General features: G+C 37.5%; 2 protein-coding genes across 3 annotated transcripts in view; one reads left to right on the top strand and one right to left on the bottom strand.

Moving 5' to 3' along the window:
- Positions 1-66: 66 nt before the first annotated feature.
- LOC139954607 (alpha-N-acetyl-neuraminyl-2,3-beta-galactosyl-1,3-N-acetyl-galactosaminide alpha-2,6-sialyltransferase-like) lies at positions 67-11,131 on the bottom strand. The gene is made up of 5 exons (XM_071954510.1): positions 10,829-11,131; positions 6,415-6,657; positions 5,295-5,707; positions 4,215-4,322; positions 67-1,719 (listed from the first exon to the last, which is right to left on the bottom strand). The coding sequence occupies exons 1-5, from the start codon at positions 10,832-10,834 to the stop codon at positions 1,335-1,337; spliced, it is 1,155 nt and encodes a 384-aa protein (XP_071810611.1). The 5' UTR covers positions 10,835-11,131; the 3' UTR covers positions 67-1,334.
- Positions 11,132-14,250: 3,119 nt separating this feature from the next.
- The window catches only part of LOC139985205 (alpha-N-acetyl-neuraminyl-2,3-beta-galactosyl-1,3-N-acetyl-galactosaminide alpha-2,6-sialyltransferase-like), a 54,739-nt gene continuing 42,675 nt past the window's right edge, over positions 14,251-26,314 (top strand). The window contains exons 1-2 of one of the 2 annotated variants that reach the window (XM_071999483.1): positions 14,251-14,743; positions 25,618-25,864. The gene's annotated coding sequence lies outside the window, so the exon portion shown is untranslated. The remainder of the gene's footprint in view (positions 14,744-25,617; positions 25,865-26,314) is intronic. The other variant, XM_071999498.1, reaches the window with a different exon arrangement.

The following is a 26,314-nucleotide window of genomic DNA, read 5'->3' as shown; positions in this document are numbered from 1 at the left end:
AATGTTACTACGAACGGAAGAATTGTCACTATAGTTACAACCATCAAAAGCATTAGAAACAAAGCAGTCTGCTTTTTTTTTACTATTTTGTTAGGTATTCTTATCATTATTTTAAAGTTGCAATTGTGTGCTACGCTTTTCTGTTGTTGTTTTTGCTCAGTATTTCTCGGTCATTTGATGTACAAAGATTTATACGGTTAAGATGAAATGCATCGACAATATATAAATATATAAATCACTCATGTATTGACATTAATGATGGCTAAATAGGGCCTATGGCCTACAGCTATATATCACTAAAGTTAACTATAATAGTGCAATGGTTCAGCATAGATTACCCATCCACCCGAGCCACCATCTCACTCGCATCCCTTCACAAATGATAGATACAAATCTTCCTTTGTTTTCCCTTCTGTATCATTAGTTAGTTCTATAGTGCATAAATGGTGGTCGGCGCAAATATGTTTTTCTTCAGTTTCATTCGGTGTATTATATGACTATGTGAATACATTATTATTTATCCCGTATTTTCCCGGGACCCTCATTGACCTCCGGTCTCTGGGGCTGTGTCCTCTGACATCCCTAACTAACCCTCGGGTCGGGCCTTCCCCGCTCCACCCAAGCTTTCCTCTATCCTCTCACCTTGTGACTCATTGTAACGAGTCTAAATTATATATATATATATATATATATATATATATATATATATATATATATATATATATATATATATATATATATATATATATATATATATATATATATATATATATATGAATATTCATGCCGGTAGTTATGACGTGGAAGAACATTGGTTATATTTCAGATATTTCAGATTATGTTTCTAAATAATCCATTACATATGTAAACTCCATATTTGGTGTTCTTGGAGCTTTGCAATATATTTTACAAATTATATTTTAATGTTTACGATTGTTACATAACAGTTTCCCTGAGGAAATAACATCTCGACATAGCGTGTTCTAGTAAACAATGCTAAGTAGGCAATATATTGTATTCTTGTATAACATTAAGTTTAAAACTAAATGTAAATAAGGAGAAATAAAGATTAAAGAAAGTTAAAACAAAGACATTTTAGACATCCTTTCTATATACCGTTTGTCATCAACGTTAAACCCAACCGTAGCTTTAACAATTAAAAATAATTCCGAAAAAATTTCAATCCGTATTTGCAGCTATTGATTAAATCATTCAGATTTAACAACTTCATTGTAAAATTTGGCACTTTGAAATCATCCCCGGATGAGGATAAATCTATAGTATATGTTCTGTCGTGTTAATGTTTTTCTTTTTCCTTGTATTACTGTTGTGCTCTACCGCCCTCTCCAAACTACCATGAAATCTCCATTACTCTCCGCCTTGTACGAATTTACAGAATCTTGCAAAGATGTTTTGTTTTCCCAAAAGTTGTCAGTCTCATTAGAGGTAGAATTTTGAGGATGCTTTTGACGGAATAGTTTCATGAAGGGAGTGTCAATAGAAGATCGACTGTAATTCTTCTTGCTCCATTCGGGATGCCGGAAGGTAATATTGTAATTCCTTGCCCATCTGCCAAAGATAAACTTCTCGGTGACGAAAAGATGTCCGCCGTGTAATTTTCGCTCGCTCTTCATGTAGTACTCACATTCTTTCTTTATTTTGCCGCTTTGATTATTATTATTATAATAGTGATACGGAACCGAACTGTTTGGGTTATCCCTGAAATAAAGTATAAAATAGTAGTTGGATATAACATAAGTTACAGTTGTTATGATTATCACGTGGCGGCAACAACATTTCCAGAGTTGGGGGGGGGGGGGGGGAGTAGATGACAAGGAAACAGCTTAGGGTGTGTAAACATTTGGAAAGTGCAGAAATGGACCTGCGTAAAGTGCATATCACTGGCACATTGGTGGCAGAGGGCCATCAGGTTTGTTAACAGTAGCCGACTGGGCCGAAGAAATGCCATAATTTTGAGGCGGGGGGGGGGGGGTGGGGCACCATATCCAGCGACTGTCATGTTTTCAGAACGGTAGGATAAATGTACGGTATACTTGATCTCCTCTTCATATCGTTTGACATGAAACTCGCATGTAGAGACGCAAGGTGGATGCACACTATACTTGTATTATAAAAAGATAAATTTTCTAGGTGCTATAGACCGTAATTAGATTAATAAACTTCCACCAAAAGGTTACAAAAATGACGCACAGTCTTAAATATATGCATAAAATTTTGCATATTTTTCAGTTATTATTTCAATGCTTGGATGTTGACTTTAGTATAAACAATCAAGTCCTGGTGGTGTAAAGACTCAAGCAGATCTGACGCAATGAATAACGACACTCCTTTAATATTTGTTATGGTTATATCGTTGTATAATGTCATACAGTCCTCTTGTTAATGAACGTTCGCTCTTGTTGTACGCACACCGTATTGGCCTATCAAATGAGCTTTATATATGACTTTTCTTAATTTTCTTGATTACATACACACTGTTACAGTTATCCAGAAATTTCACAGGTAATGCTCATTAATGGGGGCAAACTGACGTGACCTTTATACATGAATTGCATATATGTAATAGAGAGAACGTTTACAGGCGCGGCTCATCGTTGGAAAATAAGCCATGTTGTTGAAGAGTGAAGACAAAGTTCAATGCTAAATTGTGTAAGATTCAAGACGTTTTTCGCGCAAAATATGATTTGAACATGTTTGTAGTAGCGTAAGAATCAAACTTAATGGTATATGCATGCGTCAATTTTGGGTGATACTTAAACGCAATATGCTCCTTTGACATGTGCTCAATCACTATATAGCCTAAGGACAATTTATTTGTACCATTAATAGGGAGTGTTAGCTCAGTGGTTAACGCTGGTGCCTTTCAATCATAAGGTCCCGAGTTCGAGTCATTCCCAGATTAATGTATGTCGTCCAGTTACAGAGTTGTTGACAATTAACAGTTCATAATCATGGACGTTAAATATGAATCTTGGAGACTGACTTCGGTCAGCTTGCGGCTTTGATAAGCCAATAATGGCTATTTCGCGAGTTCCTGCTTGCAGGAGTATCTAAAATACATACATACATACATTAATATTTCCTGTACGGTATATCCTATATGTCAATTTGAAACTAATAACTGCAGTTAGAGGAGGTTTACTATTATCCACAAGTAGTTAAGTCACTTTCTTATAGAGTAATACTATTGATATAGTAACAGGGCACTGTGTGGTGCATACGTCATATATTCGCCATGATCACGTGGTCACGGCCTTTGCGCTATGGTTAGTTGTTCTCCAGCTGTGTTTACGATTGTTATTATCTGCATCCAGGATCTCAGTTGTCAAGTGACACTATAGAGGGCAGTATAATATTATGAATAACGTTCAATCGAATCCCGTTCGAAGGTGGCATACTCCTACTACCGTCTACATCAATCCGCCCCAAGTGTTCTCCTGTTTCAGGAAAAGTGCCAAAAATCAGCAGGAGAACAGCTTTTTTGACCTGTTATCAATCATAATCTAGTTTTTTGTGGCTTTCATGTTGAAGAGCATGAATGGATGTACATGTAGAGAGAAAATTGGGTTAATTGAGGCAATTTTAGACCCCTTTAGGCCTCCCGGGAGCAGCGTAGGAAAATTGTTTACCACTGGGTGAAGAGGTTTGTTTACAAGTGACGAAACTTCCGGCTCGGATAGCAAAAAATCTACACGGTCATGATACGGAAAATTGATAGTGCCATGAAAGGCCAACTTGTCAGCTATCCGGTGATGGCGTTTAGCTAGTGAAAACTTCTATGTCTAGACTTAGAGACCACGTTACTTTTGTGATTTAGTGTGTAAGTCAATGGGGCTTTTAATGGGCGTATGCTACCCGAAGAGACTTAACATGGTGTGCAGTAATCCTTCCTACAGTTGTTAGGATCATAAATTGTCAACAACTTTTCATTAATAAGTTTCTATGATACAGTGTTAATTGCAACGCCAACAACAACAAAAACTGTTATGATTATACCAAATTTCTAAGTTGAAATTAAAGTTAGCTTCGAAGGCACAGTATATACGCAACACATATTCATATTCGACAAATTAATCTGAAAATCGAAAATACCGTTTTCTCGCTCCGTTTCGCTTAATTCCCTTCCCTCTTACTCAAGACAGAGGTGATAAAAATTAAGCACAAAACCAGGACGAGTTGTCCCACATACCCACCTGCAATATTCATCATCAACCATTCCATATACTGTAATATGACTGCAAACATCAATGGCTAGTAACAACGCATGCCAACCAGTTGTAAGCCACGTCTGTGCTTGGTTCCTGTTGGTGAAAATAGTTACAAAGCCGTTAAGTATAAGATACATATTTACACCTCTCTTCCAACCACCCTTCACCCTTTCCGCCACCCACAAAAGCAATCTTACTATTCTTTGTGATGTAAGCCACGTACGTGCTTGGTTCCTGTTGATGAAAATAGTTGCAAAACCTTAAAGTATAAGATCTATATTTACACCTCTCTTCCAACCATCCTTCACCCTTTCCGCCACCCACAAAAGCAATCTTACTATTCTTTGTGATGTAAGCCACGTACGTGCTTGGTTCCTGTTGGTGAAAATAGTTGCAAAACCTTAAAGTATAAGATCTATATTTACACCTCTCTTCCAACCACCCTTCACCCTTTCCGCCACCCAAAAAAGGCAATCTTACTTTTCTTTGTGAGGTTTCTACTGCATGGAAACATGTTTTTGTTACCTACTTAAACGAACAGCATTTTCGTGGAGTCAAAATTAAACTATTCAAAATATGACGTAAAGTACCTGTCATTTTGAAGTTCTTTTGTCTTGTACTTCTATCATTGCTAAGTCGTTTTTCTACTGTGACAGGACTGGGGATTTTACGCTTTTTATTGGCAAAATGCAGATTTCGCTGTTTGCCACTTTCTACCAATATACATTAGAGATAATGTACGATAAAAGTCAGGTACCAATCGTCAATACATACATGCAGTAACTAAGTGAACGCGCTCAAATACATGAGTCAAAAATCCAGTCAGTTTCTTGTTGTCATGGCAGCCGCCAGTTCAACAAACGAATCCTGACGACAAATTATACCTTTCACGAACGAAGGTTAGAAACAATTCATGAATTGCTGTTAAACAAACAAAAGATTATATTTGATAAAAACGATAATGAAGAATGCAGTAATATATATATAGATATATAATGATAGAAGTATATAAGAGTATATTTGCAAATGCAATTTTTACATCTGGAGGGAAACGAAAACACTGACCTAGTAATTCCGGTTTCTGTCCAAAATCTTTGGTTATTGGCTTTCATCATTTCCGGCGTTTGAGTGAAAAAGTTGACATTTCTATAAACCTGTGAGAAGTTCAAAACTGCCGTATATGCGAAGTCTTTGTAGATGTTAGTTTTGTATAACCAGGCAATCACCACATTTTCTGAATTCTCATGAGAAGATCCCACAACGGGATTATTTGGATTAGATAGAATTGGCTTTAAATTGGAATGACCTATGACCCGTATAGTTGTACGACTTCCGACATCTTTTTCGAATCCGACAGTGGGGGCGTCGTTCATTCGAATGATGCAATCTGATTGGTCGATCTTATGTCCTGCACTTGAGTTGAGAAGTTGACCTGAGCTTGATACTAGAGAACAAGTATAGCATCGCAATAGAAACGGCTGTGAAAATAAAATAAAATTCAGTGTTTTTCAATTGGTGCGTGACCGAGCTGCACGCATACAGGCTGAAGAGCATGTTAGGCTAAATGAAATTGCTGTATAGGTCATTGTGGCTAAGTGATATTGTTTTGTATTATTCCTGTAGTTTCACAAACCCTATAGAACATTGTTGAGACGGTGTTGTAACCCGGTTACACCATGTATGCTTTGCGCATGCGTATACCGGTAAATAGCCAGATATGTAACCAGTTAATATTGTTGTTTAAAGATCTGACAATTGATACAAATTAAAATGAATTTTCGTTCTATCAAAATAAGAACGAGCTCGCTAAAGGTACTGTTGCTCTTTAGCTCGATCACTAAAGGATGTTACAATTTTTGAAATGCATATATAATGTATTTGTCAATATTCCACGTAGACATAACACATTGTTATATATACATATTTTTTTGTGAACATATTTTCACCCTATATTTTTACGTGACCATTTGATCTCGTACCATTACTTAAGAACGCACCACTAATGCTAAACTTTCACTCGAAGATCCTCCACCCCACCCCTCCTTTTGTACATCTCAACTCCAGCCCACCCCTATACACCACTACAACCCCCCCCCCCCTCATTCACCTAAACCTAGGTCACGACTCACTCTAATAAACTCTTATATTTTGCACCGTTCGTTATGATCAACTATAATTGAATTACCTTCTGGTCTGGAATTGACACCGGTACTTGTAATCGGAGCTGTTCGCCCACTTTCATTTGGCGGTTTGCCGGTATATTTCGTAACGGTAATCGCGTCCCGTGTGGTCTAACCGTGGAGAGCTGATTGGACACCTTCTTCCCCACATCTAACAAGGGAGTTAAGTAGGCTACCATACCGTAAAAGTGGCCACAAATTATTATAGTCATTGTGTAGACGGTTACCGCTAAAATACCGTACTTCGTCTGTAAGGGGTAAAAACAAAGGAAATCAATTGTCGGTATGATATATACTCATGATGTAAGCATATTTCTTTCTGGTGGGCAGGACATCATGGTACTGATACATTATATTGTATAGTCCAGCTGACGATTACGTAATAAACGAAACGTTAAGAAAATGAAATGAAATTAACAAATATTGTAGTACATGTGCCATATAGGCTGTAAGTAAGACATTTACAGATAATTATCTTCATTATAAAAAATATAAGAACAAAAGACCAGATTTAGAGGAAAAAAATTGCCATCCGAAAATTTGAACAATAGGATGATTATCATTGAAGATGACAACATGGATTACAGTGTAACTGTTATTCGCAACTATCAGTATTTCTCAACAATCATCAACCATAACGAGTCGTCGGTAGTTGTTATACCAAGCTATATCGAAATAATTTCAGGTTATCTGTGTTAATTCTATTAATATGAATAAGTTAACGTTGCGATCGTACTTTAAGTTCGCAGTATATATTATAGCCTACACACTTATTTGCTACATGGGGAATGATTTTACTCGTATATTGATGTGATACAGGCGTTAAAGAGTTGGTGGACAATATATCAGTGATCAACCGTACAGGACGGTATACCTAGTTTCCCTCTCTCGGATTGTGCAGGGTAGTGCGGGTAGTGTGGGGTAGTGCGGGTAGTGTGGGGTAGTGCGGGTAGTGTGGGGTAGTGCGGGTAGTGTGGGGTAGTGCGGGTAGTGTGGGGTAGTGCGGGTAGTGTGGGGTAGTGCGGGTAGTGTGGGGTAGTGCGGGTAGTGTGGGGTAGTGCGGGTAGTGCGGGTAGTGCGGGTAGTGCGGGTAGTGTGGGGTAGTGCGGGTAGTGCGGGGTAGTGCGGGTAGTGTGGGGTAGTGCGGGTAGTGTGGGGTAGTGCGGGTAGTGTGGGGTAGTGTGGGGTAGTGCGGGTAGTGTGGGGTAGTGCGGGTAGTGCGGGGTAGTGCGGGTAGTGCGGGGTAGTGCGGGTAGTGCGGGGTAGTGTGGGGTAGTGTGGGGTAGTGCGGGTAGTGTGGGGTAGTGTGGGGTAGTGCGGATTGTGCGAGGTAGTGTGGGTAGTGCGGATTGTGTGGGGTAGTGTGGGGTTGTGCGAGGTAGTGTGGGGTTGTGCGGGTAGTGTGGGGTTGTGTGGGGTTGTGTTGGGTTGTGCGGGGTTGTGCGGGGTTGTGTGCGGTAGCATTCCTTACATTAAAAGTTCAGTTAAGTCTCCTAAGGTTTCAAGTTTTAATCTATCGCTAATATTTTAGACATATAGAATACCAGGGTAGCAATTTAGCAATTACACTGATTGCCATATACTTGCAGAATCTCATAAATGCAGGACGTGGTTATAGCAGGGAGTTGTTATGGAACTCCCTGGTTATAGACTTCTTCGTTTTTGTTGGGGGGGGGGGTGGTGGGGTGGGCAAATTGCTTTGTTAGGTGGCAGGTGAAACCTATTTTCTTTACAAAATACATGTACTGTCTTTGAGGGAGGGGAGACAAATATTTGGGGAAACTATAGCCCCACTCCTTCCCGTGGTTATGTCACTCATCTTGTCGTTTTGAAGGAACGGATATCTCGGTTTGTCAGGGAGTTGTTAGGGCTAACTAATATATGTTAATTTACGTAATACAGTATACGTGACAGTTGTAACGCCAGTTTTGTTTAATTTTAAATAATCTTAAGTTTCCTTAGAAATGCTTTTGCACTACTATATTTCTTCAAGCCTGTCAACAGAAAACACTCTAGTTTTATTAATTTCTGCACAGACAATCTCGTGGGAATTGACATGTTTATATATAAGTTTATGTTCAGGCATCTCTCGTGAAATGCCAATACTTCATGGCAGGAAAAGCCACCGGGTGTTTTTTTTTCTTGAGGGGGGAGGAGAGGGGTTGGGAGGATTTGCATTGATATAAGAAATATTTTTTTGTAAAATGGATTTCTCTTACATGTTTGCGTAAGATGTGAATCAAATATATGAAATATTAATAATATGTATGGACAGAAGGAATGCAATATTTATGGAAAATACCGTTCGTAATTTAGTTTTAAGTCGAGAGGACGAAGACAACAGAATAGAGGTAAAACAAATTTTTGAGATTTTAAGACGAATGAGTGTCTATGCAGTGTAAGGTGTGTATAGTATTTACTCATTACTTGTATCAACTTGGTGATATAGCTTAATTTTGTCTTGAAACCAATCTCTGTTTATAACCGCATTCTCTGCTCTTCAATTTGTCAATGCGTTCAGTTTGTCCAACAGCGTAGTAGTCGTGGAGTCCGGGGAGCACTTGTCCCCCCCCCCCTCTCCATCCAGTCCATTTGAAATCATTAAAGGGTGACTTTAGCAAACAAGAAGGAATTTTGATATGTCATATAACATTAAACACACTGTAGTTATACCATTCCGGGTTTGGTTTCTATGACACGTTCAAGATTTGCAAAATAACCCTTTAAAACAAGTGAGGTTCATCAATAAAAGTGACTGCACCATTAAGTTTAATACACTGACCATTAGATCAGTTCCTCGTGTGCGACACAAAACTCAATGGGAGAATCATCACACTATTATGGCGGCAAAATGACATGTTAAAAATGCGTTACAAATTTGTTGTCAAGGAGACACTGGTATTGAATGTCATACAACGGTGATCTGTTGTTAAAATGAAATTAAAACGACAACGTATTTGAGTTGAGTTATTAGAATGTATCAGACTATTCATAGACTAACATTAACTTTTGCGCCTGCGCTGTGGAGCCGACGTCATCTCTGAAACTTAAAGGAGCATTCAAGCATATTTTAAAGGTATATATCTTGAGAACTTCAAGAGCTATGTAGACACATTACTAGCACGATGGGTTTTTTTTGTCTTGGACTATACGATATTAAAGCTATCAAGACTTAAATTCTGCATAGAGTGAACCTTTAAAAGTGTCCCTTTACATTACTTAGAAGTGCATATGTTTTATAACTGAAAAGAAACCCTTTCCATGTTTGTTCTTGAAAAGTGCCCTTTTTATTATTGAAAAAAAGAAGTGCCCTGTTGATGAAAACAATTCAAACACAAGAATTTTTGATACGAAATGTACAAAGAATCCATTTTGCCTGGTAGATTTGTGCTCCATTTCACATCAAACTGACATGTCCCAATATATACTTGTCGAAGTTTGGGTCAACCCCCTCCCACCCCACCCCATACTCCTCCACATTTTACCCCCATCCACGCCCCTTAATTTGCATAATCTGCAGGTAGTACTGTACACTGACTTACATTAAAGAAACGCAATCTGCAGATTAGTGTTTGTTAGGCCTATATATATACCTTAATCCATCAAAATTGCACCGTGCAGGAAACGATGACATCGGCAGGCGTAACTTTCAAATAAATCCCAAAACAAATTATTCCATTTAATTAGAGGGACACGAAAGGGTTATATATATATGGCAATGGGATTAGGCAAATTATAACTCTAATAAGAAACAGCAAAATCCGCTGTGAACCGCATGATTAGTTTGATTTAGGGGTATCCATGAGTATGCCTGAATGGTTATAAATTTACATAATTATTCAGGCATACTTTGACGCATATAGAAAGAATCCGGTTCAAAAATATACTTAAAGGGTGTGGAGACTCGCTCAAAAAGAAACGTCTAATGCCGGTAATCTGACCTAGCTTCGAATCAGGTGTAACAGAAATGTTAGACACCACCATCGATCCCAGAAAATACACACACAGCTTGCTACCGTCGGTAATTAGACACTATAGTGTACAGTCAGTACATACAGCTGCGGTCAATACCTACAACACAGTGTATAGCAGCGGTGGACATCTCAGGTCTAGATAAAAGATAACAAGGTATCACGTTTGACAAGAAGAAAACTTCACTTGCAAGCAACGGAAAGTTTTTTTTTTCAGAGCGCGGCACGCGGTTAGGGGCGAGTCTTTAATGCCTTTGAAATATGTACTTCTTAAAATTCAAAGTTTGGGGCAGATTCTGTAAATATCAAAGGTTTTATTTTATTTAAATCCTTTTTTTGTGATTACAGGTTTGAAAGTGAAGACAAACTACGTAATCTATATTCTTATTTGAAACATAATCTTCTTTATAAATTAAAAAATCCTGACCTCAGGAAAAGATCTTCTTACCTTCATTTTCCATTCTTCGGGAAGGTAATCTTCCCCGCTGATTTCCAAACTCTCCAGAAATATATATATCAGTGTTGGATGATTTAAGTTTCCGAAAGAAAAAATGTAATTTACATCGTCAGTATAGGTAGGCTATTGAATGGAAATGGACATCACGTTACCGATAACAAATGCAATCGTTGTTAAATCGGTTTTATTCGGTTTAAATCATCTTAGATGATTTACAGTCCAGTGCTGGTTATGTCTGGTACAAACTGATGATGCTATATTTCAGAACTAGACCAAAGGAAATGTTTCAACATTCTTGTTGCAACGCATTATTGTACAGGGGCTTACTCTAAAACCTTTTCGAGGTGAAAATTGACGGTCGAAATAAAATCAATGTTTGGTTCCTAAACTTAGCCTCTCTTGGTAAACGACATCGATTTCAGTGTTCCATACACCTATGGGGTGGGGAGTTTCGTACATTACAATTGACTTTGCAAACAAAAGCGACCATAAAAGGAACTGCTTTGTGCCCGCGGGTAACAATAGGCTAAGTACCTACGAACATACGTCATAATAATAGGCTATTGTGATTTTACTCGCTCTTGGGGGTGGAGACACTCAGCCTCTTTTCATTGTATTCCGCTGTGAACCTTCCTGCAGAATCCTTTGTAGGTAAATGTGCAATCAAAAGGTGTATTGTCAAGTGACAAACATCACCTTGTTACTTTTACATAAATAGCCCCAATCCACAAATACAATCAATAAACAACAACCCACGTTTCGAACCCTTTTGCAAGCCTCCGCATGCGTGGAAAATATGTATATATATATATATATATATATATATACTGTAGTACTATTCTCTTAATAGTTTCCTTGCCTACAAATATGAATGGCAAATAAGCGTAGAAGGAAATTTTCCGCTTCTCAGTCCGTCCCCATTCCCCTCTGTTCCCCTATGTCCCGCTCTGTTACCCTCTGTTCCCCTCTGCTCCCCTCAGTTCCCCTCTCTTCCCCTATGTTCATCTCTGTTCCCCTCTGCTCCTCTGTTCCCCTCTACTCCCCTCTGTTCCCCTATTGTCCCCCTCTGCTCCCTCTTGTTCCCCTCTGTTTCCCTCTGCTCCCCTCTGCTCCCCCTCTGTTCCCGCTCTGTTCCCCTCTTTTCCCCTCTGTTCCCCTCTGTCCCGCTCTGTTTCCCTCTGTTCCCCTTTACTCCCGTTTGTTCCCGTTTGTTCCCCTCTGTTCCCCTCTTGTTCCCCTCTGTTTCCCTCTGTTCCCCTCTGTCCCCCTCTGTCCCCCTCTGTTCCCCTCTGCTCCCCTCTCGTTCCCCTCTGTATCCCTCTGTTTCCCTCTGTCCCGCTCTGTTCCCCTCTGTTCCCCTATGTTCCCCTCTGCTCCATTCTGTTCCCCTCTTGTTCCCGTCTGTTCCCGCCCTGTTCCCATCTATTCTCCTCTGTTCCCCTCTGTCCCGCTCTGTTTCCCTCTGTTTACCTATACTCCCCGTTTGTTCCCCTCTGTTTCCCTCCTGTTCCCCTCTGTTTCCCAATGTTCCCCTCTACTCCTCTCTGTTTCCCTCTGTTCCCCTCTTTTTCCCCTCTGTTGCCCTCTGTCCCCCGCTTGCTCCCCTCTGTTTCCCTCTGTTCCCCTATGTTCCCTACGTTCCCTTCTGTTCCCCTCTTGCTCCCCTCTGTTTCCCTCTGTAACCCTCCCTTTCCCTCATTGACCGTTTTCTATTTGAGGTGCGAGCTCCTCGTACATTCTATATTTTCTAATCAAAATGTAACTCTGAGGGGTTTATCTCCCCTGTGCTCCCACGGTCGTATACCATTCCCCTCCCCCTCCCCCTCCATCCCTCCTTCCCCTCCTTCCCCCTCCTTCCCCTCCTTCCCCTCCTTCCCCTCCTTCCCCTCCTTCCCCTCCTTCCCCCTCCTTCCCCCTCCTTCCCCCTCCTTCCCCCTCCTTCCCCCTCCTTCCCCCTCCTTCCCCCTCCTTCCCCCTCCTTCCCCCTCCTTCCCCCTCCTTCCCCCTCCTTCCCCCTCCTTCCCCCTCCTTCCCCCTCCTTCCCCCTCCTTCCCCCTCCTTCCCCCTCCTTCCCCCTCCTTCCCCCTCCTTCCCCCTGCTTCGTTATTATGTTATAATTTGTTGAATTGTAGCACTACCCCCTTTTCCCCTTCCCTCATTCCTGTCTATCTCTCTCTTTGAGTCCTTTCAAAAATCTTTAAAATATTATACTAATTTATTTATCTTTTTGTTTAATCTATCATTTAATTATACATATCCTAAATGATTGGATGCTGCATTCGCAGAAGTTATCGATTTAATAAAAGGAAAACAGACATCAATTTAAATCCGTACAGTTCAAAACAAAATATCGCCAGCACATCAACTTGCATTATGTTTAACTTCGTGGTGGATGAGTTGATCGGAGACGACATGCGCGCTAGTTTAGAGGCAAGACTATATACAAAGAACAAAGGACATTTGTAAATAATTAAGTTAAAACGAAAAATCCAATTCAAACGTGAAGGAGTTGAAATGCACCATTTGGTTAAGCGAAAAAGGTTCGTCATTTTAAAGTACTATCGACAATGAGGGAAAATGTAACGAATGGTATAGGCAAATATATATAAAGAAGGTCTTTCTGATGCAATCGTAAAATGTAATGGGTAAAATTTCATCCTTAAATTAATTTTCCAGACGGTTTTTCTTTATTGATGATCAAGTTAAAAGATAGAAGAATCGTCGGTCTGTCTTAGAGTACAAATGAGTTATGAGAATGACGTCATTGCGATGAATATGGCTTGATGTAGCCTAACGCTACAATACACTCGTGCCTTAAGAGATGGAAGAATTGTTCTCATGAGACTGATTTAAATTAGAGTGAGTTGTCGTTCGTAATTAGTGGCCAAATTTTAAATAAATTTAAATCTTTCTTTCTTTCTATTCTTTCTTTATATATATATATATATGTGTGTATATATATATATATATATATATATATATATATATATATGTATATATTTATATATATATATATATATATATATATATATATATATATATATATATATATATATATATTTATATATATATATATGTATATGTTTATATATATATATATATTTATATATGTTTATGTATTTATATATGTTTATTTATGTATATGTATATGTATATGTATATATATCCAAGGAAAGAAGGAATGTATGTATATATTTATACAGGAAATGCCCACCTTTAATGGCCTCATTTTAAAACCTGTTGAACTGTGATTTCCGCTGATATTCGAGTTAAATGCGATCGTGAATTCATCTTATTTTAGTTACATACTCTTGAATCACTTCACCTTATCTAGTCCGGTATATAAATTGTATATATGCATATTTTACGAGTTACCTCAATAATGTCTGTATCATTTCGGCGAAGTGCGTGTCTAAGGATAAACGTTTGTCTGGTCGAGTAGGCTATTAAAAATATGCAAACGTCAATTTATTTTGTTTAATGAAAAGCACGATTTAAGGTATAAATAAACATAATTAATAAATAAATCAGGACACGAACGTGACAGGAATAAAAGCATTTATTCTTTGTGAAAGTATATTTTCGATTTTTTTTTGGTCACATTTTGATGCCTAAAGTAGGCCGAATCCCCACGCGTTATTTTACGGCTTCACGACAGACGGTATTTCTAAGTGTTATATATACGTGAGGAAAGTCAGACGTTGCAGTGTGTAATCGACTTCCGCAGAGGTGTGAGCGATGGTTCTATAGCAAACTCGACTCAAAATCTGTATAAACGGATACACATGCAAGCTCTGATCAGATTAACCATCGTGTTTCACTTGTATGAAGACTTGATGCATCGTGGCTAATCCTATATAGTGTTATGTAGTGGGATACACCTTATAGGACTACTCTATTGAACAGGTAAGTTTTAAGTATATAAGCGTTGATTTATTTTTTGATGTAATTAAGATACTAATCCTAGAACATTACTAATCCTATCCTAACATACTAATCGTATATTATTGACAATCCTATCATGGACTAATCCTATAAGATTTCTATACATCCTGCTTCAGGCTTTCTGGGCCTCCCTTATTACGTAAAACCACCGATTTCTGGGCCTCTCAAACGTAAAACCACCTTTTTTTATTTTTTTTTAATGATACACATATATTCAATAAAATTTCGAAGCAATTGTGCGCAAAAGAAATTTGCGTTTGAAAGATGCTGTATCTTTGATTCAGACATCATCTTGTGAAAATGCACATTAAATTGTTGAACTTTATAGTCTTAAAAATGCTAGGTCCGGTTTTCATGCACACCACAAGGACAAATATGAACTGTGAATCTGCATGAAGAAGAATAGCAACAAAATTGAGGAATTCGCTTTAAAAAGTTGATATACTTTATGTTTTGTACTGAGAGGTCGTAAAAGGACAAGTAATAGTTAGACAATATAAGACTGAGTGGGAGGGGGAGGGGGAGGGGGTAGGGAATCCCATATTCTAAAATTTTCACCGATTGTTATTGGGTAGGGCCATGATACTCTATGGACAGGTTGTATAGGAGGCGGATTTCTTTTCATACGAATGCTGGATATAGCTGTGTGGTCGTTGAATCCCATGAAGAGGGGCATGGGGTCCACCCTAGAGACAATAATTCAAAGTTCAGAGGTCAAAAGGTGAATTGTGGGGCATATTTAGACTATTATATAAGTAAGGTTTATAATTAAGTCTAAACGCAAGGTTGCGCTAATAAATACTATTGAAAAAAAGAAGAAGAAGAAGAAGAAACGCTCGACTAACGATAGAGTTGGAGGTATCCAATGCCCCTCCCTTCCACACCCCACCCCCCCCCCCCTCTTCGTCCCCTTTGCACACGCTACTGATTCGTACCGGTATACACGACTGTTTATAGTCGCACTTTTCATGTTCAGATGTTAGTATTCATCACATTAAAACTCAATTTGAAGAACAGAACATCATCCTTTGCACACGATACTAGTGAAGCTATACTGTGATTCATATTCTTCTCTATGGATCGAAAAGTCAGAGCCTCTGAATTTTACGTCATATTAAATCCTGGAGGTTATATTTTTGCGATCAATTCTAATCTTATTAAGCTTGCTATGCATATATATATATATATATATATATATATATATATATATATATATATATATATATATATATATATATATCTTCACAAACCCATATAAACCCCTATAAACAATACCACAAATTTTCATTAAACACAAAATTCGATGTTTGAAAAAAAAAACATTTTGTTTTATTCTTAATTTATATATCAGTGAACCGATCCTAAATGTCACTTTAATGAATCTTTCTTTTTTTTCTCTAACCCTGGAAATGTCACCGATGAAAAATATTACATGTTTAATTATGCACACAGTTACCAGAAGAGGAGTATACATCTCTACAGGCATGAAAGTGTATTATTTTGTCTATTAACGTTCATTTTCGCTACGTTTAATCACTGTAGATTTCCTCTTCCGATTCGTGCGTGAACAGTTTATAGATGTTTTTGGAAGATGTCGAATATATGCTTGAAAATATGACCTTTTGTTAATTTGACATTTGCATAAAAAATAGAGAGTGACAGGAAATCAAGTGGAAGTTGTCTGTATCTTCTTCTAGCTGCGGCAATTTGCATGCTTCGTTGCTTAAAGATTTTAGTGTTTAGCGAAAGTAAATGCGAATCATCATCACAAGTGAATGAGTCAGTGTATATATAAGTAACATGCAAACGTAACCAGCTGAATAAAATATAGCTGATATTTGCTTTAAAGTCACACTATACAAGAAGCGAGGATTCTTTGCTAGAAATGAAGTCGGCTTGTGCACTATTTATACTATAATAATATCTTAGGTTATGATACCTTTTCATTAAGTCAGATTGGTATATTAAGGGGTGTAGCTCCGGTGGCTATATAACACAACATTTCGCGATAACAAGTAAATAAATTTAGTCAATGACCATTTGAAGTTTAGTAGGAAAGGAAACCAAAATATAAACATTTTCCACATAACATTGTACCTTACAGTACATTGCAGTACCTTACAGTACATTGCAGCTTTCAATTCTCTCAACATCTCATTGGTTCAAGTGGTAAGAAGTCTACTTTCTTAAACCATTTCAAGAAAAACGAACAACTCTGTAATGTATTCAAGCACACGACAATGATATGACCACTTAAACACAGAGACAGTGACGATAAACGAACCATCAGTTTGGAGGTTTCTATTTGTTGCTCTTCTGCACACAATAAGGAGTGTCTATGTCTATGCTACAGTACGTCTAATGCAACAAGTGTCTATGCTCATGTTATGTCTACTGCAACAAGTATATCTATGTGCCGATATTCTTCTATTTCTACTGTAAGAAGTGTCTATGCTCATGCTATGTCTACTGCATCAAGTGTCTTAGTATATATGCTTATGTTATGTCTACTGCAACAAGTGTCTATGTGTCTATGATCATGCTATGTCTAGTGCAACACGTGTCAATGTCTATGCTATGTTCACTGCAACAGGTGTCTATGTTTATGTTATGTCTCCTGTAACAAGTATATATGTGCATTTAGTCTTCTTTGTCTACTGTAACAAATGTGTGTGTCTATGCTCATGCTATGTCTACTGCAAAAAGTGTCTATGTTTATGTTATGTCTACTGCAACAAGTGTATATGTGTCTATGCTCATGTTATGTCTACTGCAACAAGTATATATGTGCCTATAGTCTTCTTTGTCTACTGTAGCAAATGTGTGTGTCTATGCTCATGCTATGTCTATACTGCATGAAGTGTCTTAGTATATATGATTATGTTATGTCTACTGCAACAAGTGTATATGTGTCTATGATCAGGTTATGTCTAGTGCAACACGTGTCAATGTCTATGCTATGTTCAGTGCAACAGGTGTCTATATGGTTATATATGCTATGCCTACTGTAACAATGTCTATGTGTCTATGCTCATGTTATGCCAACTGCAACAAGTATATGTGTGCCTATGTTCTTTCTATGTATACTGTAACAAGTATCAATGTGTCTATGTTCTTGTGTCTATGTCTACTGTAGTTCTTCGAAGGTCTCACATTTTTGACATTTATAAAATTCATAAAATTAAGTGCAATCTCTTTACAGTTAAACAATAACAGTACAAACGTATAAAACAGTAGAAATGTGTATAAGTGACAATTACATATCATAATGGGCTGTAACGTGCAGTGTTGACTGTAATGTACAATCTTGATTTATAAGCTTGGACTATCACGTGACGTCACTGGGTTTGCATATGCATAAGGTCATCGAAAGGTGATAGGTCCATCATAAATAAATATATATATGCATTGTCATGTTGCTCTCCGCTATTCCAGCTAACGCTTGCGAGTTTATTTAGATATAATCTACTCGTTTTTATTTACCTTCCTTGAAATCCTACGTTTGAACTTTGAACGACACAAGGGGAATTAACCAAAGGGAACATGGCTATTAACTGAATCATATATTAGTCATATTGTCTCATTGACGTCGTGAGAATCTAAGGAGGTTAAATCTATGTTAAGCTGCCGCAAATATGCTACAACGGGGCAAAAGTTTATGTACACACTATAGACCCAAGTCCGCAAATACGGATGTTGAGTATGTAGTATTAAGTACCAGCCAGATTTATATTGAGTCCATGCTCGTACTTGTTACATGCACTGTTACACACTTTTCGTCCTCCTAGATTAGTATATAGTTGTGCCAGTACTCGGAGCATATTGAATTCCTTGTAGGACTATACTATTAGTATACTTATACCAATGGGGATGTTATTCCTACCCATATATACACATACCTGTTGTATTCGTACCAACAGTTTGGATATTCTGGTATCAGTCGAAGGGAAGAAGCCCTTCTCGATTTCGTAGCCTGGAAAAACCACAATATGAAACTCTATAGAACAGGCTTTCCCTAACTTTATTCCCCCACGAACCCCTGTGGATGTCAGAGTTGTCCACGCACCCCCAACTTTTCGAGACACGATCTGAGTCATTATTATACTATAGACTCATAACAGTGCTTTGTAAAAGATCAAGTTCATAGTGTAATATTGAGAGAAAAAACAAGAGATGAACAAATATTTATTTGGAAACTTCAAGATCAGATCAGCTCTTTATCTTCACAACGTACTGTCATGCGTACACCAACTTCACCAAAGTCAAAATTCAGTTATTTATCACATGCACGGTACGGTACTATACTATTGCAACATATGCGTATGGAACGCGAAAAGAGTTTTGTACATTACTAAATTATATGATATATCAGATTTTAGTTCAACAAAAAGAACTCTAGTTTTGACTTTCAGAAACGTCTCACGAACCCCCTGGGATGGACTCACGCACCCCTGGGGGTTCATGCACTCCAATTATGGAACCCCTGCTATAGAAGATTTGAAAACAAATATGATATAGTTTAGTCTGCCTGTTGGAAAATTTTATCCAGTTTACAAACCGGATAGATATTACCCAGAGAGCTTATTTGCAAGGTATCAAATAAAGCTTGATTGTTTTCGGCTATGGGAAATTTACTGTTAGCATTTTCAGCTACTATACGTGCTAACCATACACACGTATACCATTGGCATAAATACAGATGCCTGCGTTTGATTGTCTTTTTACCAAAGCTGATGAGGATTATACCAGAAAAAAATATTGAAAATTAATAAAATTATGGGAGGCCGTCATAGACATTTCTCCACTATTTAAAGGTTAATACGGGGTACATTACGCTGTTTTCATGAGATTATCAACATTTTATTGCCCAGACACTTTTCATGTTAGTATTAATCACATTAAAACACAAACTGAGAACCGAAACTTCTTATTTTCAAAGTATGTTTTACTTCATTATTTAACACGTTAACTTGTAAGTCAAGATCACAAACGACGTTGGGTATGAATATTTTATTCTGATAGACAAAAATAGCCACAAAATATTTATCAAACAAACAAAATACATTCAATTTCAAAATATGAAATTTACGTCGATAAAACTGATCATCAGTGTCACGTGACTGAACGAATTGCCCGGATGAACATTTCTCATTAATTACATGCAAACATTTTTTTCCACTTATGATGTTATCATCCATATTTTCGAGATGGTTATTCATTTTAGCCTTTGGTGTAGATTTCAACTATTCCATTCCCGGACGTCGTTAAGTACACCGGCAAAATGGAGACTCATATCGTCTTTCCAAACCTTCAAGAAATGTATTCATACTGTTTTTATTTATCCTTTTTTCTTTATTCAATGGATCCATATCCATACATGTATAGCTTCCGGCTCTTTGAAATTCTTCCAATCTGATAATGGGATACTTGCCACAATATAAGTATTTCCTCTGCGTTGGATGAATGCATTCCAGTCGCTACCTTGAATTCAAATCTGAAAAACCGCAAGAGATTATTTCAAAAGATCTTGTCGTACGTTCCCTGTGTCCTGAAGCATTTTTTTTTCTTTTTTCTTTGGTTGTAAAGAATGTACATGAAACTGGTATCACTTTCATCTTCAATTTGTTTAGCATAGGAAGTATTCACATAATATGAACTGGTATAGTGTAAAGTTCGCCGTTCTGAAGGGAAAGGAGAGTTTGTACAGACAAAGTGTGTTAGTATAGAACGCGACATCTCGAGACAAATTTGTATATTTTCGTCGGACTGATGATGACTTACGAAAAAATGATCCAATTGTTGAGTTATAATGCGTTTCAAGTTTCTTGACAGCACGTTATTATTACGATATCCTTCGAGTTTTACAACTTACGATGATATTCCATCCTCACGAAAATGATCAAAATGTCTAGTTGGTTATATTGCACTTATGTTGACAACACGTTAAATGTCGTATTTTTCATAATCTTGTCGTGTTATACTAACACAGTAACCGTCTGCAACTCGTCTGGCCCTTCAGGACCACGGTAGTAGGGAGACTATAATACTAATGAATTTATCACGTGGTAAAGAATCTTTAGAATTTTGATTTCAAGCACGTACATCTGCGTAACGTTTGTCTTTTCTCATTGCTTCGAATTTTGATTATCAAAGTTTGTAGCCAAAAGAAGTATAACATGTCTTGTGAATTCACGTTCTTACGTCATTCACTGCAATGATAAACTTTCGTTTTCCTCTGCCGGGATTAAATATTGCGCTTTGAACATAGATTTGGACAAGTTCAGAATATCAACGCATTTCATGAAGAATACGTAAGAAGTACATTTAAGCACTTTTTTTTAATATTTTTGATCCAACTACAGCCCCTTTTCTCCCCATTTTTGGAATGATACCTACGCATGGGTAATCAAACCCAACATTGATGTTTTCCCGATGTATTGATTGCTCAATTTGATTGATTACAATAATCGTATTGATTGCTTATTTCGAAGTTAAAAAGTTTGCGGTCGTCTGATTTCGCGAGGCACGGTTTATATGGCATTTTACCAAGAATTGAATAAATTACGACCTTTGCATGTCCGGGTGGCGTAAAGAGGTAAATATTGGAAACGTTCATTTCTTGATAAAGCGCCATGTTTGTTTGTTTCACTGCCTATAATTGCTAATACTCGGGCACTTCGTGGAATCCTAAAGTACACATAAGATAACATAAACCACTACCACAGAGACAGTATATTTTACTTCAAGTGTGCATGTAGTACTTTTAGAAATGAAGCAATTTCAATACTCACGCTAACAATTGATCAAACAAAGGCACAGTGGTATGACATTTTATACCGCACGAAAATATCCTACCATAGGGATTGCAGTAAAGATGAAGCTAGCCCAACCATTATCACTGTTCGTGTATATATATATATATATATATATATATATATATATATATATATATATATATGCAAGACCGGAGACTTGAGCAAGTCTAAATATCACATCATTAAACCAATATAAGCTTGAATGTTTAATGGTTTTCTCTTTTTTTCAGTACGAATTTTCTTTTCTATAATAGAAACGGGCTTTACAAATACTGTTTCTAAAATACGGAGTTTCTTAAAATGAACTAAAAATGACATTGATTTCAGTGTCTTTCACCGTGAAAATAAGGAAAGAAAAACAAAAGGAATGTTATAACTCAAAAAATGGCAGCTCTCAGACGCAACATTTAAATTAGGATATCGCTCAAGATTTTCTGAGCAGTTTGGGGAAACGATCTTCATTAATAATTGCCATCATTATAACTAAAGATAATCATTTACTTTGTATTGTGCTATTAACTGCCATTCGATTCTAGTTAATTTGTTGGCCATGACTGAAACAACTTTCGTATTAAGCTAAGATGAAAACTAACTCAACAACTACAAGTTGTCCTTGTAAGTTTGAGTGCTGGTTTAACACCTTCCCTATATCTGTATATAGAGCGCAAACATTTGTGCCCCCCCCCCCCCTCCCGCTATCTCTCTCCCGTTATTACAAATTGCGGGCACAAGATAGGACGTTAAGTGGTTGTCAAGTTGCCTGAAAAAAAAAACGCACGAACAAACTTTGCAAGAATAGGAATGACTTGACGAGAGTAATTTATGTTCATGCTGTGAAGTATCCCATAAAACCCTAAACAAATACACCCCACCAGAACAAAGAAATATATCGGGTCATAAATGCTAGATATGTAGTAACAATGCCATCGATTTGGTTAGCATCATGCATGTTTGATCTCTAGTGTAAGGCAAATATATCACCAAAACAGATCTAGTATTGTTCGACACAGTTGACTTTATATATTTATGTATATGTATATATACATTATGGTTTATCCCTTAGACGATATATCTATACTATAGCATTTCTCACACACAGGTTTCACCTTTATGTCATTCTATAGAGACATCTTGTCATCGAATATTCTTATTAACTTTGATTATGTTTTCGGCATGCGGAACTTCAAACGAATTGTCCAAATAGTTACAACTTTGTATAGCCGAGAACGCCTGAAAGTTAGCACCGTGTTAATACATGTAAGCGCCTGTAATTAACGGTCGCTTGTCTCAGTCACGTCTTAAGCATAAGATACAAGCAAAAACCCTCCATAAGATGATATATATTATTTATTAGCGATGACGTAATATGACAACAAGATTTATAAGCCACATACGCTTGTTCGTGCTAAGTAGAGAAGATGTGAAATAAACTTTTTATCGGCTGTTTTAAATATTCAGAAAAGGTTGTATATGTTATCGTGAAGTGCTATGCTTTACAGCAGCATCGCTAACCATAAACGACACAATCAATGTGTTGTTAATACCAGAACAGAATTCGCATGGAATTCTCCAATGATGCAATCAGCTTATGAGGACATAATTACTGTCATCTGGTAATTCGTTCAATTCATATACTAGCATAATTGGTTTACCTTTCAACGGATTACGTATATATACATACATATATATATATATATATATACATATATATATATATATATATATATATATATATATATATATATATATATATATATATATATACATATACAGTATTCATCAATGCATGCGTGACATATTGGTGATCATGCACTGAAGATGATGTATGTATTAGTGTACTTTTTGCGGGCGCCATAAAGTCCATGTGACATGTTCTCCATATCTGATGTGCAACGCACTACTCATAATTGACAATGTGCAAATAATGACTGAGTTCCTGTTACCCATATGTCAATATTGGAATCACAGTTTCTAACCGATACATACTACACGTTGAGTGGGAAATTTTTTCGAAATCCGTCAGTTGTTTCATGATACCTTATCATGAGCTCAAATCATGAATCACAGTAATATGCCATCAAAGGTTGTGTGTGTTCGGTTTTGGGCTGTTTAATCATTGCGTCATTGCTATAGCTAAGCCGCGTTGTATTTACACACAGGGTGGAAGTCCCTCAGTCTAAATATAGATCATTACGTGTTAACAACCCCTTGAGTTCTATTGACATCATTGAGCTTTGTCCTTCAAGGAAAGGTGCCACGTTTTATTTTTTTATTTGTAAACTTAGGAAGTTTACAAACGAAAAATTATATAAATGTCATCAATCATATGGCCAACACCCAACTGCACAATCGGTACTCAAAAACATGGCTGATATTAATCAAACTAGTCTAAGACACAATACTAGATATATTTTGTTTTATTGAATATTAGTTCAGTAAGCATTAGACTATTTATTACTAACTTCGATTTTATTCGAGCTTTAAAGACAATCGTTGCCCTTATACACACACACACACACTCGTTTCCCTATTCTATAGTAATTCAAGGAACAGAAAAATCCGCAGAAATTTCCAAAAAAACTTTATAATTTAAAGTTTCTATATTAAATGCAGTTAAGCTTGACTATTCAAAATAATACACTGCATATAATAGAGAAAGTTTAATATAGAAAATTTCCACATAGGATTGCGGAAAGATGTAAACTCCAACCACCCCCCCCCCACCCCTCTCCATCCCCTCCGGGACCATAACGTCACACATTGTGAGTAATTACATATACCGTCATCGTTACGCATGAACGTAATTGTTTCAATATTTCATTCGGTCCATACTTTCATCACAAAATCTACTAACACCATAAAGGTCTAAATTTTGGAACCAAATATACTTTGTTAGAAAGTCACTCATTTTTCAAACTTCATAAATTGTTATACTGCCCTCATTTCGATGTCATTTCAGTTTAGTTGAACAAACTCGGTGTTAAGAAATCGTATGAAGGGTCAGAATATCAAGGACAGGAATTTTGGTCAGTTTTAGACTTAGTACATTCTAGAATGCTTACATCAAGTTCAATGTGGAGGTTATACTAGTGACCTTTGACCTGGAAGGAGGGGCTCTTGTGATTCTTGTATTGCGTATGAACATGCATTAAGCATCAATGTTTCTTACGTAAGGCTGGGAGCTAGACATACGTAGTTCATAAAACAATTTCAACTATATATTTTTAGTAAGTAGAAATTTGGTGTAAGCAGCACTTTAGTAGCACCTCAACTTGAAACTTGAAGGCTGCTGCGAGGATATCTTATGGTAGTATTTTGGATGAATTGCTACAGTTCAACATATGCGAGTAAACAGGCCCTTGTGCATGGTAACGGCATTGATATTGCTTTGTTTTTGGCTACTGGAATAAGTAACAAGTGTGGCCCATGGGAAGGTGGATTGGCTGGATAAATGCATGTTTGTATAGTCCCCACCCCCACCCCCTCCCGTATAACACCACCACTGATCTGTCGGAGGTCGCGAGGTAGGCTACATAATTAGCTAGCATAAAGGAACGACAACTGATGTCCATTGAGAGGGTGTTTGGGTATCTATTCAACTGGGAAAAGGTCCTCTTTTCTGGCCTCTGATTTTATAACGGTTACTTTCGGACCTCTTTTACTAGTCCTTTGGGTTCATTGTTCCTTTTGTTGTTATTAGTATTGCTCTTTTCATTTCTTCAGCGAATTATCAAAAACAAATTGTTCTCCATATATGTCTAGCCACTGAGGAGTAAATAAGGAAATATGATCGCGTAGTGTAGTGGTAAACAACTGCCGCATAACTGTATTAATACACTGGTGTTCAATATACTCTATATGGACTAGGTTTGAACTTTTCATTTGCGAAGACTCGCACGTATACGCATGCATGAGTAAACAACAAAACGTATCCTTGTAAGTTTTGCAGGCCCTCAATTTCTTGCATGGTAGATTACTCACTATATGTGTCTTTGTAACTCACCCTTTCATCACCATCAGATATCGGGAATTGCTGTTCGAATAGACTTTAGAAAAAGCCGGTTAATTACCAGCGAGACCATCCTTATCAGCGATCGCTATACTTCTTCCAAAAACTGAGGCTGCTGTGTGGTTCTAAAATAGAGGCCCATCTATGGAAGAAGACATATTCACTCTCATGTGGATCTGTGACGGTATAGGCTGATATAATACGTAAACAAAGCATATAACCAGTCAATAGGCTCCGGGGCAGAGATCCAAGACAAACGTGAGTGAATATTTACGTGTCTCTGATATGTCTTAGTGATTTATTCGGGACGTTTTTTATTCTTTTCTTTTCGCTTTGGCCTATATAAGATCATTGCCAGTAGCACTAAAAATGAACTTTTCTCTAGTATTTTGTACATATAATCCTGATATGAAAGAACAGTTTGCGCAGAGCCATGGTTTCCAACCTTTCACACCAAAAAAAAATCATTTCAAGTCTATGTGTGCGAGGACCGGATGCCTCTACACGGGAGACCGGGCTTCAACCACCACGTGGTAACTCCTTTCTTAAAATCTTACATCCACTCCTGGAATGACCCTTTCCGTTAGTCACACGATTAGATACCCATTCAGGGACCTCTACTAAATATAAACTATAGGGTTAGGAATATACGACCCCCCCCAAGCCCCCCCCCCCTCCGCCCAAACCCTGTTTTCCACTAAACGCATT

Source organism: Apostichopus japonicus, chromosome 2 (genome assembly GCF_037975245.1).
Source record: "Apostichopus japonicus isolate 1M-3 chromosome 2, ASM3797524v1, whole genome shotgun sequence".
Classification (NCBI taxonomy): Eukaryota; Metazoa; Echinodermata; class Holothuroidea; order Aspidochirotida; family Stichopodidae; genus Apostichopus; species Apostichopus japonicus.
Note: the sequence above shows the minus strand (reverse complement) of the source record. Positions and strands in the feature narration are given on the sequence as shown.

Coding starts and splice junctions, on each gene's coding strand:
- LOC139954607 (XM_071954510.1), bottom strand. Junction 5,708..6,414: donor TGTCAATTCCAGACCAGAAG/GTAATTCAATTA, acceptor TTATTTTCACAG/CCGTTTCTATTGCGATGCTA. Junction 4,323..5,294: donor ACAGAAACCGGAATTACTAG/GTCAGTGTTTTC, acceptor TTTCACCAACAG/GAACCAAGCACAGACGTGGC.